General features: G+C 36.0%; 1 protein-coding gene across 2 annotated transcripts in view; it reads left to right on the plus strand.

Annotated features, from left to right (window-relative positions):
- NDFIP2 (Nedd4 family interacting protein 2) overlaps positions 1 to 16,494 on the plus strand; it is a 45,187-nt gene extending 28,693 nt beyond the window's left edge. For both annotated transcript variants that reach the window (XM_068182427.1, XM_068182428.1), the window contains 4 exons: positions 6,541 to 6,665; positions 9,627 to 9,693; positions 12,985 to 13,090; positions 14,954 to 16,494. In XM_068182427.1, coding sequence (XP_068038528.1) covers positions 6,541 to 6,665; positions 9,627 to 9,693; positions 12,985 to 13,088 — 296 coding nt within the window. In that variant the 3' untranslated portion in view covers positions 13,089 to 13,090; positions 14,954 to 16,494. The remainder of the gene's footprint in view (positions 1 to 6,540; positions 6,666 to 9,626; positions 9,694 to 12,984; positions 13,091 to 14,953) is intronic.
- The last annotated feature ends 2,869 nt before the right edge of the window (positions 16,495 to 19,363 follow it).

Below are 19,363 nucleotides of genomic sequence, written 5' to 3' on the forward strand. Positions count from 1 at the left end.
CATTAAGGCTATCTTTTGGGTTTTTTTCCAGAGCGGGATATCTTTAAATGCTGCAAGAGGTGCCAGATCACAGAAAGCCTCAAATAAATTCCCTCACATAGTTAAAAAATATAAGAGAACTGTATCAGGAGCTGTTCCCTAGTGAAAGGAGAGTGAACAAATGTCTTGTTCCAGGTGTGCTCTCCTACCTCCTTCCCAACTGTCAAGTACAGCACTGGAAGGTCTTGGGGATGGAGGCGGGGGCAGGTAGCTTTGTTTTAAGTATAAGAGTAAGTTAGCATTCTTTAATTTCATTTTATTCACATGAAGTGTAGCAAAATAAACTTTTTACTGAGCTTACGTGCATATTGCCGTCGCTTAGCGATATGTAGCCACCATCTACTGGTAGCTGCCCATGTTGCATAAAATTGCTGTCTCCGGGCCATCTAGTGGCCAGGTCTGCTTTTTGGGGTTTGGTTGTTTTAGGAGGTGCATTGCCAATTATAGATCTGTTTGCCATCTAATCTATAAAGTTTAGTTCTGTTTAGCAGGACTAAACAGAATAAGACAATACATACTAAAGAAGTTCTTTAGCAGGAAAAGGTGATTTTTTTGGCTTGATCCAGAAACTTGGAGAAAAAAAATGGAAAAACAGCCCATTTTATTTCTAATATATGGTAAAATAATGTTTCAGGAAATTGGTGTTGCCCTTAGTCTGTGATTGTTGGTGAGCTAATAATCTGCTCTTCAATGGTCGGGACAGGTGTCTGCCAGCTTCTTATTTTGAGGGAAATGAATATATATGTGAATATATTCATTTTGCTATGAATGCAACATGAAAAAAAAACCTGCTATCAGACCACTTCATGTGTGGTTTTCTGTTTTGTATTTTTAAGTCACCTGTGCCTTATACAGCATGGTAGAAATTTGCTAGAATGCCAGAAGTTAGTGAGTTTCTCAGAGTTTTTTTTTTTTTTTTTTGCACAACCAAAGAGAGGAATTTCTGAGCTGTATCTTTCCAATTTGAACACAGCTGTAATTGTGATAGAGCAAGTAACTGTCATGAACAGAGGGTTTGGTTTTCCTGCTTAATCTGCCGGTAGTGGAAGTCTTTTGAATTATGTCTGATAAACTCATACTTGTACATTATCGGAAGGAGGTCCTTTTGGATGTTATTAAAAGGCTTATATGGTTTTCCTTTATATTTAAGGCATGCTTTAGAACCAACCTTTTTTCCAGTGGACTCCAAGAGGAATTGTGGAGCTTATCTGAATTCTTTGAAACCATGTAAGGGAGTTTTGGGTTGTTCCTACAACATAGGAAAAATGAATTTGAACTTCACAGATAGGTTAATAAGGAGATAAAAATGGAGAAAAGTGTTCAGTAGTACAACCAAATCTTAAATTCTCATACAAAAATCTGACCTTTTTGAACATCTAGTCTATGTAAGCCCTGTATACAACTCACAGCAATAAAATCTGGTTTAACAGGGAAATTTAAATGGACATAGTGTCCTAGACACTATACTGGAACAGAAAATAACCATAACAAAGTTTTGTAAATTAAGGTTCACACAGTTTTCAAAACTGTTAAGTGTCTGAAGCAGTCAATAAACTGCGCACAAGCTGGGATACATACTTTGGGGTTTCAAGGGGACCCAAGTTGGAAGGCAGAGTTGTAGCACAAGCTCAGGATGAGCACAGTCTCCTTGTGTATGCATCCTGAGGAATGGTAAGCATGGTTGAAGTTCCCATGGGAGGCTTCCTCTGTGTAACTTTAGGAAACCTGACTTCTGTATGTCTCTATCACAAATGTTATGCAGGTTTCCTTTAGTCATGTAAGAGAAGCTGAGGGGAAGTTACTTCATTAAAATTTTAAATGTTGGGAGATAAACTCTCTTGAGTTCTTATTTCTCTCTGGTTATTAGGGGAGGCTGACTGACCTTCAAACACAGTCACCTAACTTCTTTCTTACTGTAGAAACAATTTGACTTACATAATTTTTCTGTATGTATTATATATAATACAAAACAATTGGAACGTGGAATCTTCTAGTTGAGCAGTAAGAAAAACATAGCAAGAAGAGTAATGAAGAAATAGGAATAATTTCCCAAAGAATGTTTCTGAACATTAATCACTAAGTAAAAAAAATCTGTTTTCTGTGGGAGCTGACAGCCAACATTTCTGGTGATCATCATCAGTCTGTAAGTGAACCCTCAGGATGGAGCAAAGATATATATCCCAGTTAAAGAATGGAACAAATTATATACAGGAGTAGGAAGAACAATTCCTAGTGGCATGAAGACCTGGAGAGGATTATTTATTATTGCAGTATGTTTAGTAAGTCTAGGCCAGGTATAAAGCATAAGCTCTTTGGTGCTTGCTATATATTAAAATAGCAAATAAATGAACAAACAAATTGTGGAATAAAGGCTATAACTGACCATAAGTTGCTTTTTTTGTATGTAGTTGCCATTATAATCTTTTTACAGGCTTGAGTTGTGGTTAAAATTTGGAACACAAAGGCTTCAGATCAGTTCTACTGGCTTCTTTTCATGATACTTAAAAACTTAAAACAAGTGATTAATGTGTAGTTGTGCAAAGCAAAGTAAAAAAGATCAGCAGCTGAAATGCTGGAGCAGCTGAGGAAAAATCACAATGTAATGTGCTTGTCATTATTGTTTAATCTGATGTATTTCAATATGTACAACTTAGAAGTCTTGTACTCTGTCTTTTGGTTGGGGTTATTTTACTGAAAACCTTAAGGACAAATACAGCATAAATGTAGGGACTGCACTGGATCACAAACACTCTTTTTTAATAAAGACCTTTAGTCCATCCCTTCTCCTCCCAAAAACCCATTTCTTATGTGGGTCATTATGACCCACATAGTTGTTGTCATGAGGAGATAATGCTAAAGCTTATATTCTTCCTATGTGAATTACATTTATATGGACTTTTTCCTCTTGTAATCACCTCAGGAATTATAAAATTCAAAAACCATACTTTTATGAGTCCCACTTCTCTGAATGGTGCTAGAGTATTAAAAGTAGATATTGAAATCATGCCAGTGCAGTCAGCATGAGTTTAGTCTAAATGTCTGAAATGCGTTAATGAAAAGTTGACGGTAATTGAAAGTTGGGCTCAAGTAGGCATGTAATCACTTTTGGAATAGAAAACACTTCTTGCACAGTGGTTTGACTGGCAGTGGAGATCTACGGGATGCACATAGAATCTGTCTGTGTGAACAAAATGGGCAACCAGAAGTTAAGAATTCTTTTTTAGGGTCATGATGTGGTTGTAGCAGCTCACCAGATTTTTCCCCCTCAGTTTTAGGAGTGGCTTTCCTTATGATAGCCCATTATTAGTGTCATGGCAAGTACATTGTCTGAGCAGGAGTGTCATGGAAGCTGATGCTGTATGATGGATGAGGTCATCTCTTGAACAGCTGAGCAGTGTCATTTACATTTCACAAAGTAAGTGGATGCAGAAAAATAGTGGAGGATAGCATTTGTTACAGCAAGGAATGTGTACAACAACTTAGTTGATTCTAGTAGATAGAGAAGGAAGTTTGTAGTTCTAGAGAAATTAGTGCATAATTCCTTTTACTGGTCACTCCCCTCACCGGTCTATTTTCTCCCTCAGCTTGATGGGGGGGCTTGTATTGTGGCTTATCTATGACAACATAGGGATGAAAATTACGAAGAACTTTCATTGCAATAATAACTTGAGACAGGAATTATACAGGAATTAACTGCAGTAACTCTTACCAGATGCAGTGTAAGCTATAAAGCTCAGAGCTTGCGTGGCTGACAGAAGACACACATGGATGCACATGATGGAAAAAGATATACAGATGGGCAAATGAGGCTGATCTTGATGTAGAGAAAAGCAATTGTAAGGAATTGCAGTCTGCTCAGAAGGTGCATTTCTGAAAGCAAATATTTTATTTTGTAACCAGAATGAGACAAGGAGAATGATTTTCAAAGTAGTAGCAGAACATGGGATGTAAGAGACTAGTAATGGGAAAGATGGAAAACATGTAGACATTATTGTTGCCCTTCTTAAGTTTATTAAAATGATGTGACACCAAGGCAGTGTTGGGAGAATCTCCCTGATTGCCTGTGTTTTAGAGTGGTGGAAATAACATGTTCCTTGTGCTGCTGAAGATTTTTGATTAGATCCTCACTGTTCAAGTTTTCTAGCAAATGGTTACAGATAAAAATTTAAATGAGATTTTTCTTCTGTATGTATTTCAGTTTTATTGGAATGTGTGAACTTGCATAGTTTACAACTTTTATAAGGTTTATGTCTTTCCTGCTTGTATTAGCTGCTTATGTAACTTGATAGAACAGCAGACTGATTAGAGAGAAAAAACCCTTACTGTGAACAAGACTGGAACAATGCTGATGCCTTTACTTTTCAGAGTTGGGCAAATACCTTGATGTTAGGTATCCATCAAATACTTATGCTATGACTTATGCATTCTTATTTTGAATATTCCTTTAGTTGAAGTTGAAAGTAGGGTAAAATTGTCAGTGCTCCTCTTTAATTATAAAAACTAATTTTCCCCTCTTGTATTTATAATTGGGAAATCTCTCTAATTTTTATAATGCATTTACAAATGAGTTGAGGTAATTTAAAAAAATAAATAACTATTAAAATTGTACATATTCTGAGAATTTCTCTAGTCCTCATAGGCCATTCAAAACATGTGAATCTTCTGTTCTTTGTAAGATACATGTCTTTAGGTATACCTAACCATAATCAAAGTCACCCTTAGCAGCTTGAGTAGTGGGGAGAAAGAGCAGTGAGCTCTTACACTGAGGCAGGATCAGAGAATGCATTGAATAAGGAGGTTTTGAAATCTGTTACTGTTAAAGGATGGTGGATTTGGAGAGCTTGTTTAAAATAGGGAAATCAAAACAATTTAACTAGGCTCTCTCAAATGTAAATGTGTCTTGGAAGGATAGGTAAATGTTCAGGGTTACAGTGTTGTTCTGTAGGGTTTTTTTAGTGGGGGTTGGATGGGTTTTGTTTGTTTCCTCTGCATATGCCAGTTTGGATCAGCATCTGTTCAAAGTTGTGGGGATTTTTTATTTTGGTTTTTGGGGTCCTTTTAGAGTAGTAATTTCTATAAAAGTAAAAATTCTTGTTGCCACCATCTGTTACCCATGTCTTTGACCAATGCAAGATGTTTTCCCACTTGTACTAAATGACTAGTTTGATGTGAAGCCATCCAAAACTTTTGGAAGTTCAGTGTGTTTAAAGTTCATGGAATCCCGCTGCAATTTTACAGACTTTTGCATTTGTGAGCATGTCATTGCATCTTCATGTAGATTATTGGAAGAATTGTAAGAAAGTTTTAAAGTATAAAAATAGTGGGTTTTTATAGATAGTATATTTCAAAATGCTTTAATTAAAGAAAACTATTTGAGCAATTTTCTGTTCCTAGTTGTGTGTTCAAACTTTAAATGAAGAGACAGACTCATTTTTCTTCTGACAATTTAATGTCTGAATTTTATGTAGCCAAGTTTGGGATTTAAAACATTAAGGATTTGTGGGCAGGGATTTTGTTCCCCTCTGCCCCTCTTCCATTCCTCTTTCCCTCCTCTGTGATTCTTGTGTTTACTGTGGATGTTTTCAATTTTTCACTGTCGTGTTCTCTCCAGAATTCCTGAGTTACCTTCTTCTACCAGTTTCTGCAGCTCTTCTGTTTGGTGGTTTTCTTTTTGGATGCCCTCAACTGATTCCCAAGCTGGGCCATTCCCCTAATTGTGAATTCTCACACTCTGATGTAATGCATGCAACCTGATGTCAGTACAGATGGTGCTGATTGCCAAGTACATATGCAGATATGAAACTTGAATTTGTTACACTGGGGGCTGTGTAAAAGTGTTAATTGAAGTAACAGTGGAAGTTATGCTCAATGTCCTTTTTGTTCATTGATTTTTTTAACTTCTGTGTAAAGCTTCCAAGGCTTCTTAGATCTTATGAATATAGATCTAAAAGAGACCCATGAAACATCAGCTTCTCAACTTACCTTCATATCTACACTGAGTTATTGGAGCAAGAGTGGATGCTTTTATTCTGTTCGATCCAGACTGGATAAAGCTGAATATGCAGCCTTTATACATGCATGTATGTGTGCATATAACTATATTTTTGGTTATGAAAATGTAGAAAGGATTTTTCATCTTTGTTTTAATCCAAATCTTGTATGTTATAATCCTTTTTGTAAATTTACTTTCCTTGTCCAGTATAATCTGGTTAGGTGTCTATTGCATTGTATAATTGTATTGTATAATACTTTCTTTTATTTTGAAATTTTCTCTTGTGTAAAGTAGTAGGCTCCGGCCTGTTTACCATTTGCTTTGTCACTAAGTGACTATACCATGGGGAATGTCTGGGTTCAAAGTCAATCTCTGAAAGCCTGAATTTCCGGAAGAGAATTAACTGACTGTGTAAGCGTGTCCTTAGTAGTTTAAAAGTGAAATTACTGTTAAGTCTGTTTGCTTAGCTATACAGATTAACAGAAGCTACTGTTTCTTTTATTTTATAGTGGCATTTATTTTCAACTGGATTGGATTTTGTTTATCCTTCTGTATAACAAATACCATAGCTGGAAGGTATGGTGCAATCTGTGGATTTGGTCTCTCCCTGATCAAATGGATTCTCATTGTACGGGTATGTTTCTTGATTCACACTGTACAGATCCTGTAGAAGAAACCCATAACAGGTTATTCAAGGATATAATAAGGGAATTGAAAGCCAGTATTTTTTCTTTTTTTACCTTATATAGCATTTGATGTTCATATTTCCACTAAAATAAATGCTGAATGACTCATTCCTTGTACAAGTATTTAAAAGTCTGCAGAAGAAGTGGAACAAGTACCTGAAATATCACTGGTATTATAGTGTCATGTATAAAAGATTTATAAACGTCTTAGCCTGTTGGGAAGGCTAAGAAAGAAGAAAGCATTTCTACCTTGTATTTGATTCTTTTGTTCCTTGTAAGATACATATGGGATCAAGTCCAACTTAAATATGGAGTTAGTCACATTTTTACCATCTTAAATGCTTGATTCTTGATGTTTTCATTGCAGAACTAGATACTTTTCCAAAAGGCACATTAGCCGAATGCAAGTTACTTAGCTAAGTGGATGCTAGATGAAATATAATGCTTCTTTCTGAACTTGAATTCTGCTTATCTGTGAGACACAGCTTTTAAAATCCTGTCCTTTTAATGAAGAAAAAGATCCTGGATAACTTAGATATCTTTCATATTCTGCCATCAATGACCTTTTATAAATGTTCTTTTTTCCTCTGTGTGTGTTAGTAACTTGATTTAGTCTTAGCATGATAGTAAAAAGATTGTTGAAAGATTGCATGGTCCTTCCTGGACATGTACGTTATCCTTCTTAGAGCTTTTATTTAAATTTCCTTTTTGCTCATTCAGAGCAGGGAAATGCAGCTGGACCAGATGTGATTCTGGTGTATTTGTTGGAATTCAGGGGCAGAGATGGAATTTATCTTAATGGAGAGGGAAGACATAAATTTTTCAACTATGCGTTCGTTTGGGATATTTTCAGCTTCCCTTAAGGCATACTGAACAGAGAGCAGGAATTGCTCTTTCTTATTCAGTTGTATTATTCCTCTCTGCTGGAAAATGTGCTCAAAACAAATATAAAAATTATTATATTCTAAACTTTCTTGTAGAATTACTGTGTTCTAGACTACAATTAAATTATTGTATGCAACCCTTTACTAATTCAAAAATATTAGAGCTGGCCAATTCCAAGACCTCAGGGGTGGGGTTTTTGATAATGAAGATCATCATGTCCCTCTATTGTCTCCCTTCCCAGAGATAAGAGCAGAAAGCTCTTGAGGTGTACTTGACTGTCATTTTAATGGTGACACACAGGCAGGCCTGTGTGCACCAAATTGTTCTGTTCCTTTCTTTCAAGCTCTTCCAAAGGTTTGTGTCACCCTTTTTCAATCAGGGTCAGTAGTGCAAAGCTTTTTAGTGTCTAAACAGCCTGAATTCATTTATGCTTGATCTGTATCAGTTTTTACTGGGGAGAAGGAAGGGTAGGGGCAACAAAAGCACGGTTTTACTATTGGGGAAATTCTGCAGCCATGGCTGATTCTGCCCGAGGAGAGTAATGCACATGGGCAAGTATTTGATTGTTGGTATTTGGTAAATCTTCTTTCCAATTAAATGTGATTGTAACTATTGGAAAAGTATTTTGATATATTTGTGTGTATATATAGATATATATTTATATGCACACATGTATAATATTTAGAGAATTGAAAATACTGCCTAACAAGTGAGATGGGATCAATGTCACTGTGTTGTCAAAATCCTAGGAATTGAGTATTTATATATGGATAATGAAAATACCAATTCTTTAGTTCAACTTAGCAGTTCTGTTTCTTGCTATTTTTTTTCTTTGATTGATGATAGAAATGAATATTCATACTCTTATATAAGTATACTCTTACATACTCATATAAAATTAAACTTTCAAAGAGTTCACAGAATCTGGCTTTATTCTGGAGCAAACATGTGGATTAATTGAAGAAAAAAAGCCAGCTTTGTCTACAGTTCTTTATATGTCTTAGATTTTCATCTGGTTGCATATGTGGCCCAGTATCTTTTGTTTGGTTGGGGTTTTTTTTGTTGGGTTTCTTTGTTTTGTTGTTTTTGCGGGGTTCTTTTGTTTGTTCAGGGTTTTTTTATTCTCCCCCCATCGATTGCAGGGTGGAAGTGTATGGGAAGAGTACAGAGCTGCTGAGTAGATTATTTTACTCCTTCTGGCAACATTTCAGTCATCTTCCCATCTCCCTAGTTTTTGTGGGGGTTTGGGAGACATTTGATTAGCCTTTTTATCAGTGAAGCATGAAGTCTGGAGTCTGGTAAAGGCACAGATACCTGTCTCCAGTACGATCACACCCTGCCCTCCAGCTGCCTCCCACATCCCAGGGAGGACAAAACTGTCTGCCATGGTCACTCCAAGGAACAGTTGAAATGGCACTTCAAGGTTCATTTAGTTGCTTCAGCTCACTGCTAGGAAATGAATGCTGGTTTGAAAATGAAAAGACTTTAATGAGTTGGAGGTCTTTATGGGGCTGGTATTCATGGCAGCGATTAACAGTAGGGGGTATACAGAAGGTCAAAAGCTCTTCTTTTGTAGGGTCAGCAGAACATCCCTGTCTGATAAGATTAAACTAATGTGGCTTTTCGTGTTAATATCTAAAGCAGCAGGCTGCTGTAATGTGTTTGGGATGGCAGGCACTGGGGGGAAAAGGGGAAAACCAACAAGTGGTGATTCATTATAATAAAAAATGTCAGATTACTGGAAAGTAATACAAGGGTGTTTTCATATATACATATATATTTTACATGGGTACACACACATATTTTTTTAGAGATTTTTAATTACTTTGCTGCAAACCAACTGACAATAGAAGTGTTTTATTTGTGTATTAGACTGCTGTACATACACTAGTTTTGTATTTTAGTAGGATACATTAATTTTATTTTAACTTGCGTTTTCTCCATGCTTTCTCTGTTTGCATAGTGCATTAAATATGTCTTAGTCATCTATCTTACTGCAGCTAAGCCTTGTGTATGAATTTCAGTTTTCAGATTATTTTACTGGATATTTCAATGGACAGTACTGGCTTTGGTGGATATTTCTCGTGCTTGGTAAGTGGCAGTTGAACTAATTTGTTTTGATGTGGAAGTACTCAACGATGAATCATATAATTGTAAATAAGAGTTTAGTAACATGTTTAGCTATGTGCTTTTCCTTAGCTGTTGATAGTTTTGTGTGTTGTTTTTATTTCCATAGTATTCACGAGGTTGTTGGTTGCCATAGTGGTGTTATTGTGTGAACTGTGGACAATTCAAATACCCTTCAGCTCAAAAAATTTTGTTCTGCATAGGGATTATGTGTAAAACTGAGACTTGTAACTTGTGCTTTTTAAGCTGCTTCTACTGATCTGAAGGTGCAGAACTGTGTAATAAAACTTTGGCCTTATGTAATAAGTAGTACTTACACGTATAAACCTATATGTCAAGTATTAAATTTTAAGAAATGTGACAGAACCCAGGAAGGTGGAGTCTGCTGTCTTGTGCACAGGTCACAAGATGTCCTTTTTGAGTCCTTTGAAATGCAAACTGCATCAGCAGTTGCTCAGTAGGATGAGAGAATGGCTTCATGCTTGCTGATCACAGTGGTCCCATGATGTCAGCTTTCTCTTAAGAGCTCTGTCTGCCCTTATTTAAAGTTCTATGCACATAAAATTCTACTCTTCTGTTTGTTTTTAATGAAGGTATACCAAAGCCCAACCACTATAACTCTTCTCTAACTGTGGATTTTGTAATTTGAATATGGAATAGGGAGTGATTTTCTTTTACAGAAGTGAGTGCTGCTATGCATTTATTTTAATTTCTGTTTCCAGCTCTGGAAGCATGGTAAACTGTTGCTGGTTCAGTAGGTGGCACTCTTCCCTTTGAGTCAATTGATTCAAGTGGCTAACAGCAAATGTTAGAATGAAGTGTTGAGTAAGTTAAGAAAAAAGACCAACTCTGAGATCTTCACTGTGACTCACTATTTATCTTGCAAGTAATGCTAAAAGTCTTAAACGATATTACCTAAAAATTTCTCTATCTGCCTTTTAGTAGTGTTCAAGGGCATTCATCAGACTTTCTAATGCCCACCTTGCTCAGCTATTGTGCACTTGGTTGCTTGAAATACATAAAACCTGCAAATGTTTAACAGCTCACAGCATTGGTCCCTTGAATGTTTTTGCATTGTTTGGGGTTATTGTATTGAACTAGGTGAAATGACTCTTTGCAGGCACAAGCAGACATTGAAGTGAAATCTCTTTGCAGGCACAAACATCTCCAGATAAGTCTTTAATTAAAACCAAGCCCTGTGGTGCCTGAAATTGAGGTTTGACACCTTTTTTCATTAGGATGAAAAGAGTGTTCTTCCCCTAGCACTCCCCTGGCACCTCCATGTCTATAGAAAAAGCTGTCATTTTTCTTTTTACTAGGCTTTGGCACATATTAAGGAAGTAGCTCACTTTAATTTGGGAAAGCCTTGTTTTTAATTTTTTCTTTAAATCACAAGTTTGTAATATGCCTTGGAATAAAAAGCACTCTGAGGCATACAGTGTGCATCTGGCAGTCAGCATTCCCTTGACTTATGTATGTTTTGCATGAAGTATGCCAACAATATTTTTAAACTGATGAAGTGGCTTTATGGTATTGCAAGAACACCATAGAAAGAGTCTACCTAAAAAAGCTACTTAACAGGACATGGAGGAGTATTATCATGTCATGGGAACACTGCCAACCAGATGTGTGTTTTGTTGTTTTGGATAATTTTTTGTTAGAGCACACAAAGTAGTATGTCCAGCATCTCTCCAGAAGTGAATGAGTTTGAGTCTTTTTTTTGCATAGCCCTTTGACATCCTTCAGCCCACCTACTGCCATCTCTGCTCTCCTGGTGTTCATTGATCTGGTTCTGCTCTCTTTCCTTGTTTCAACATCTGGGAAAATCTGCTTGTGCGTCACGGAAAAGCAAAGTGGTCTGCTTCCAAAGAGCTGTCCTGTATCAGTGAAAAAACTGGAGAGAGACAATTCTAAATTTTAAATTTAAATGTTAGCCAGTGTTCCTTATTCAGGAACACAATGGAAAATGGGGTGGTTTTTCTTTCTTCCCTTAACAGAGAACTGTAAAATATGGGTTGAGCTTGGACTGATTTTCCGACATGTATAATGCAGAAAATATTCTTTCAAACACCTAAAGAGCTGCCTGCCCTCATTTTGCTGTTTCAGCTGCTTTTCAGTTGAAAGGGAGAGTACTTCTGGTAGCTTTTGGGTTGCAGGTTTTGTGGCAGTCTTGCAGTCAAGATCTTACTGCTTTCTTCTCTATGCAGAATTCACCTTAGTCTCAGAAATGTGTCCAACTTAGGTGAAGTTCCACTGGTTAGCAGAGTTCTGTTGTAATTTTTTTTTTTTTTTTTTGCTTGCATGCAAGTCCTAAGGAAGCTTTGGTTTGGAAAAGGAAAGTTAAAAAAAACAATAAACAAAAATCATTTAGGGAGGAAATGATCATTGGACAAAATAATGGGCTCATCCAGGACAGCATCCAGGAAGGAAAAGTGCATCATGTAGGAAAGAAAAGAATTAAATCCTTTACTGAACTGGTAAAACCTCAGTTTAGATTTTCATTTGAACCTTTGGAGTTTTACTGCACGTGTGTATATTCACATAAGGATATATCTTCAAGGTCCCATTATTGCAAATGTAACTTCTCTGTGACTCTTGTGTACATCTTTTTCCTCTTAGCTGAAATATTCTTTCAAATGCAGTGAAATGTAGGTAATTTAAAAGATTCTGAAATTTGGAGTTGACAAAAACTGTAATATTGACACATGTTGAATAATTTTCTTTGGCAATTGTTCTTTCTCCTCTTGACTGGTGCTTTTTTATAGATGGCAAAATCCGAACTAATCTACTATAATTCATTACTGGCTTCTTGCTAGAGCAATCCCTACTTTTTTTTCCCTCCTTTTTTGACTCACAGTACATTTATTGTACATATTGGTAAAGGTACATTTTGTGAACCAGTTACTCTTCTAATGCACTAGTAATTTATTTTGAGAGTTCTGTTTGAAAAGAATTTGCAAATCAGATTCTTTTATGTTTCTGTATTTCTTTCATCTTTGTAAGTATTTTCAAGCAGTCTTTTTAGCAGATGACACTTGAACTGAAAATCACTAAAATTTGTGTAAAACCTTTCATACAATTGAATCCTTGTATCTCAAGATGAAAGCTGACTTAGTTGTTGAATTTGTGAATGACAAATAAAGACTTCAATTTACTTTGTAGGCTAGTTTTTAAAAATTATGTTAATAAGAATAATGTGGGGTAGTGTGTATTTATGTTAATATCCTTAATTTTATGTGTTTTCTACATTTTCAGGACTCCTTCTGTTCTTTCGAGGCTTTGTTAATTATCTTAAAGTCAGAAATATGTCTGAAAGCATGGCAGCTGCTCACAGAACAAGATTTTTTTTCTTGTACTGAAGGTAAGCCATTTTTACTGATGAGGTTATCTTTCCCAGGAAAATGAAAAAAGAAATATTAAAAATAGATAATCAAACTTCTGTCATGAAGTACAAGTTGCATGATTTTTAAATATCTGTCATGAATATTGTATATATATTCTTCATGGGCTTGGAGACGTGTGAAGTTTCTCACTTGAAAGCAAATAATGCAACTTCATTGCCTCCAGTCTTCCCTGGAACTAATGTTCAGCAACAAAAATTAGGAGGAACATGTTGTTTTTCCTAAGGAACAGTATCTGCTGCTGTCAGAATACTGCCCTTTGTGCTGGAAAAACTGGCTTTTGTAGTCAACCTGTTGTCAGCAAGTTAGGAAGCACTAATCTGCCTGCATATTAAATCTGATTGACATGGGTCTGAACATGCAAACAATAGTTGAGTATTGTCTCTTTACATGACTGGCTTAAGACAGTCATGTACAAGTATGATGATTGTGTATGCAACAATGTGCTTTATGTATCCTTCAGGTAGCTGACTAATCAGTCTGGCACATAGCCACTCTTTTTTTCTAATACTATTTATCCGTTAAGTGGATTTATTTGACTTCGCTATGTAACTTAAACCGGGGTCTTTATTTGCATTCAACTTTTTTTATTTAAATTGCATGACAAGATAAATTTAAGCCTAGAAATAAGTATCGCAGCATTTTCATTGCTCTGCACTTTACTAAAAATGCTTAAAGACTATTTTGACATACCTGAAAAGCTATGTTTGCTGTAAAAAAAAAAAAAAAGTCTTTTATAAATTTTCTCCAGGATTGATCACAGGATCAATTTGAATTAACCTGCAACACATTTTTGAAGCCTGAAAACAGAAACACTATTTGACTGGAAAACAAACCTGGTTCTTTTTATATTAGACAAGAATAAGTATTTTAAAACAACTAATGATGAATGTGTGCTATACAATATACACTTGATTATGAAAAAAATCTGTTAACGTAACTGTGGCATAATATTTCTTTTAAATGTGCTCCCCCACCCAATTATGCAGTAAGTTAATTAACTGAGCTGTATAATGCCTTTTAGCGACCAATATAAATTAGCAGCTACATGGCAGCATTACCTTTTTACAACAGTTAGATATGGCTTCTTTTCTTAGTGTTGCGGTAACCTCTTCAGAATACTGAAATTTGTAGATATGACTGAAAATATCTGTTAGCTTTCAGTACAGTAAAGTTTAAAAATACTATTTTAAAAACAGTTGTTAGGGCTAAATGGTGTTTGAGAACTGTGGTTCAATGATAATAGTGAAAGTGTAGGATAATGCAGTCTGGGATTCCTTGCTCTTCTGCAGTTAGAATTCTGCATTGGGACAAAACACTGTTTCACCTAGGACTTACTGAAGTTAATGAGCTGTCCTATCAGAGTTCAGTGGCTTTGAATTTTTTCTTTACCTGTAAGCACCACTGAGATGTGTGGGTTGTGGGTTCATAAGGTCTGTGGGTGTTTAGAGAGATCAACATAGACATATTATGTTTTTGAAGCATCTTAAGTACTGAAGCAAGAAGTTCAAATTAATTGCTATCGCATTTAAATGTCCTTGTTCTTGCATAGATAAATAAGCTCCTCTAAAGTGACTCCTCTACACTAATTATTAGTTTTAATAAATAAGAAATAACATCCCTACAGTTGAAAATATTCTCAGGTGTTCTTTTGAAATCATAGCAAAATGACAGTAAATTTTTGTGGATTTTCTCCCATCCTGACATGGTGGTGGTAGGGAGGCTGCTGTTTTGCTTGCAGTTCAGGTTTGCTGGTCACTTGGCAACGCTGCTTCTGGTGAGTCACGGCGATGAACTGAAGTACAATTTTTCTTTATCTCCAGACTGCATCGAACAGACATTCCTTTCCTATGCTGGTGTGAAACTTCCAGATCTCTAACCCTCCAAGTAAATAAGATAGAAGACTACTAAAACCAGAAGACAAATTAATGAAAATATGGCTTCAAAAATGAATGACAGGATGGCTTATGATCAAGTACCACTTCTGGTCATTCTAAATATTTATAATTACTGCCTTTTGTTTTAGCACATTTGTATATGTGCTTGTTTAAAAGATAGTATTGAAATAAGAACAAACTATCTGTAAGTATAGATTAGGCACAGTCAGACTCAGTTAACCTGTGCTTGTTGTATCTGAAAGATTTGAGTGGTAACTTGTTTCACAGCTTGTATGTACCACTGACTTGGTGATCTGAACTTCTGAGTACAATGAAACGCATTAAATGATTCAGATTAACCAGTTCAGACAGGTTTTTTATATAATTTAGATTCATCTAATGATTGTATAGAGCATTTTTCAGTTTACTAAACCCCAAAATTCCTTGTCACAAACTTATATTCGCCAATATTTTATTGAATTCAACCCAATATACTGGTTTGTGCTAAAACTGGTACACTTTGAGTCCCCTGTAAATAACTCTGCATAAATGACTGTTTTAATTGCTTCTTAGGAAATATGTCAAAATATATTTTGTTAACAGCATATTCTCTAAATTTTGTTTAATCTTAGAGCTATATACATATTTTTTGTTAATTGGCTATTAAAGGTTTAGTTAATAGTAGATGTAATTTTGGAGGTCTGCATTCTTGAGGTCACTATAAATACAACATCCACATTGAGTGCTTCTCAGAAAAATCATACAACTACTTTATAATGGTTGTTTAGAATAAATACATTGCCATTTCATAAGAAAAAACAAGTTTAAATACAAGGTAATTTGGGAAGTAATCTGTGAAGGGAAAAAAATCTTTTAAAGCTCTGAAAGTAGAAAATGTGTTTTACCTCTCCCTTTATTCATTTAAGGTATGCCATTATGTTGTTATAAATATCATCTCTTTAAGGGGTACTGTCTACAGTTCATGCACGTGTAGTTTCTTTTAAGTTTGTGAAATTTATGCTTCTTCTTTAAATAGGAGAAGACATCTCAGTCCTTTGTACAACTGGAATCTCAGTTGCAAAAATACATTGGCTGTTGGTTGCACCTTTGAGGAAAAAAGTACAAATAGTTTCCTCCATCTTTTTTTAATTAGAATTCTGCTTTTTTGTTACTAACATTAAAAACAGTGAGGTTTATGTTGTGTTAAGCTAGTGCTGTATTGAGTTTTGTATCTATAATTAATGTTTAAAATATACATATGTAAGCATTTTAATTTTCCTAATCTTTCAGAGATAACTGATAGTGACTAAAACTTTAGGGGCACCTCTACTTCTCAGCTTTTTATGGAAAGAAGAAAGTTAAGTATTATGTTCAATATCCTATTGGGATTTCCTTCTAAACTTCTATTTGTTTCTGTGTTCTTTTGCATTCATTGTCCAGATGAAAAAGAAGCGAATAATAAAGCATTGCTTTGTTTTGCTAATTAAGACTTAATGCTTTTTTGGGATTTTTTGTACTTCATGTTGAAAAATGCACACTGCAGTATTTGTGTCAACATGGAATTACAGACAGTTTATCTGGCAATTTAGGTACTAGCCAATCCTCCCTGCTCCTTTTCATATTGTGTTTTATGGCAACAAGCTGTGAGGACATTTCTTATAAGGAGTTAATGCAACCATGCAAAGCAGGCAATATTGCTTCATTTTCTGTGCTTACCAAAATCAACTAGCACTATTTTTCAGCTTTATCAATTTTCCCATATTAAGTGGCAACTTCTGGTAGAATTACTTGTGTTTGGTCCATGAATTTTATTGGAAGCTTCATATACATACTTTGCCTACTACATTGGAAAAATTCTAATTTGGTCAGAAAGAATATGCAGGGTTAAAAATGTACATATTATCTAATCCTCTATAGTTGATGCATGAGTTTGGAAGCCTGAAATCTCATCAGCAGGAGGAAGGGAACTGGGACAGTATTTTCAAAGACTCTGCAATCTATTCCAGATGTGTCAAATGCTGCATATTTTCCTTGCTATTTCCTGTGAGCTTGGTTTGGAGCAGCTGGCTCTGTGGTTTAGAGACACCTGGCCAGCTTTGCTCTGTGTCTTAGGGGTGTGGGGGAGAAGCTCCAGTATCGCAGGTATGTTGACTGTAAACAGATTTTTGCATGAATGCAAATAAGGCTTTGAAGCTTGGGATTAAAACAGCTGAGGAGAGGAGGTGAGGAGAGAAAGTTCTGTTTTATTTGAGTAGATGTCACTGAAATTTTTCTAGCTTTGTCATCTACTTCTATTGCTATAGACACCACAGGAAGATTGACATCCTGAATGTGATTCAGGTGGCCTGTGGGACTCTATTAGCACATTTCAGAAATGATCGGTCACTCACGCTTTCGGTCCCCTTACAGAGCAGAGATTGCCTCCAAGCTTCCTTGGCTGTCTCACCTAAGGTATGGACACAGTCCTCATCCTGCAACACCTTTCAACATGATTTCAACACCCTGTTCTTTCTGTATCTGCTTCCCTCCCTTTGAATGATGACAACAGGTGAGGAAAAGTGGCTTTATTTGTGTGTTATCATAACATCAGAAAGCTTTTAATCTCTCTTCTACTTTTGAGAATGTTTTCCCAAAATACTCTGCATTAGTCCTTCCTGTGGTTTTGCTTACATTGTTCACTTGAGCAAAAAACATTCATCTCATGAAATGACTATAGATAGCTTCCTGGACTTCTGAAGAGAAGAAGAATAACTTCTGATATGGGAGTAAATGTCTCTCACTAAGGTAAAACAATATTTCTGATCCTGCTAAAACATGGTTAACATGTGCACAGCTACTCAGAAACAGCAGAGTCCAGGCTATTGTTTCTCCAGTGTACGTTATTCTTTTCCACCATCCAGAGTTTCTTATTTTTTTCTTTATAATGTCATGGACTCAGCTCTTTCAACACTGAAATTTACATTAATGAAAAAATCGGTATTTTCAACTTTGTATTTTGTCACAAATCTCATGATGCTGGCACCTTCCTTACCCTTTTGCTTAGTATGATACCTACACAAGTTTAGGGTAGAAAAAGATGTGTTCCCTTCCTGAATGCTCTTTAAAATCTCAGAGGTGGCTGCGATGCATTCATTAACACTTGTTCCTGATCTTGGCAGGACCTCTCTACAGCTACCTGGTGCAAAGAGTCAGTGAATTTTGTGACAGGCTGCTTAGGGATTAGCATTTTAGTCACAAATCTTGCACTTTTAATAGAGAAACTGATGCTTACTAGAAATGTTATTGTGGTAAGCACAACATGTTATCTTTTCACTAACAGCAGCAGCTGTAGGGGGAACATAGACCAGAACAATAGCACTTCTTACTAATTGTGTCTAATATAATATATTTTTAGTGGGTGAAAAATTTCGACTACCATGTTAAATTATTTATGTTGCAGTGTTATTTTACTTTGAACTTTGATTTTCACATTTAATATGAATGGACGTAGAATACATCTAAATGGTGAATGTTACAATTGTCAGAGGCTCAGTCACTTTGTTCTTAGAGGGTTATGCATCTTTGAGGTGTGAATCTGAAAGTTTCAAGAGCAATGAATTATCAAGAATTTAAGAATCAAATTGATCAAGGAGGTATACCCAAGAAATAAAATAAAAGCCATTGTGTGTTGTTCTCTCCATTCCCCCAAATAAGTAAGTAAGTCTGTCACCTATCTGTTCTATGGTAATAATTAGCTTGAAATTTTGTGCACTTGCTGTTAGTTCTGAGGAACATCTGGGGTAAAGGGTTGTTGGGATTTTCTTCTTACCTCTATGATCAGACTCTTCAGTGGGATGTCATGAAGCCAGTACAATTCTTAAGACAGGCTGTAGATGTTAAATCTGACAAATATATGTGATGCAAGATATAAGCATGATTCTTGCCTTCCTCAATTCTCTTAAAGGCATATAATGCAAGAAGATCCTGCAGCTTTATTAATTATATAATACAAAAATTAATAACTTGATAGTACAGTTACTTACAATAACTTGATATACATAACTTGATAGACAGATAGATACATTATTCTTTATTTGCTTTTTGCTTTCAAAAAGTCAAATAACTGTAAAAGGTCCTGTACCTGGGTCAGGGCAACCCATGGTGTCAGCACAGGCTGAGAATGAGCAGATGGAGAGCAGCCCTGTAGAGAAGGACTTGGGAGGGCTGGTGGGTGAGAGGCTGGGCATGACCCAGCCATGGGCACTCCCAGCCCAGAAAGTCAAATGTGTCCTGGGCTGCACCCAAAGCAGCGTGGGCAGCAGGGCCAGGGAGGGGATTCTGCCCCTCTGCTCTGTTCTGACCCAACCTGCAGTGCTG

This window comes from Anomalospiza imberbis, chromosome 2 (genome assembly GCF_031753505.1).
Source record: "Anomalospiza imberbis isolate Cuckoo-Finch-1a 21T00152 chromosome 2, ASM3175350v1, whole genome shotgun sequence".
Lineage (NCBI taxonomy): Eukaryota > Metazoa > Chordata > Aves > Passeriformes > Viduidae > Anomalospiza > Anomalospiza imberbis.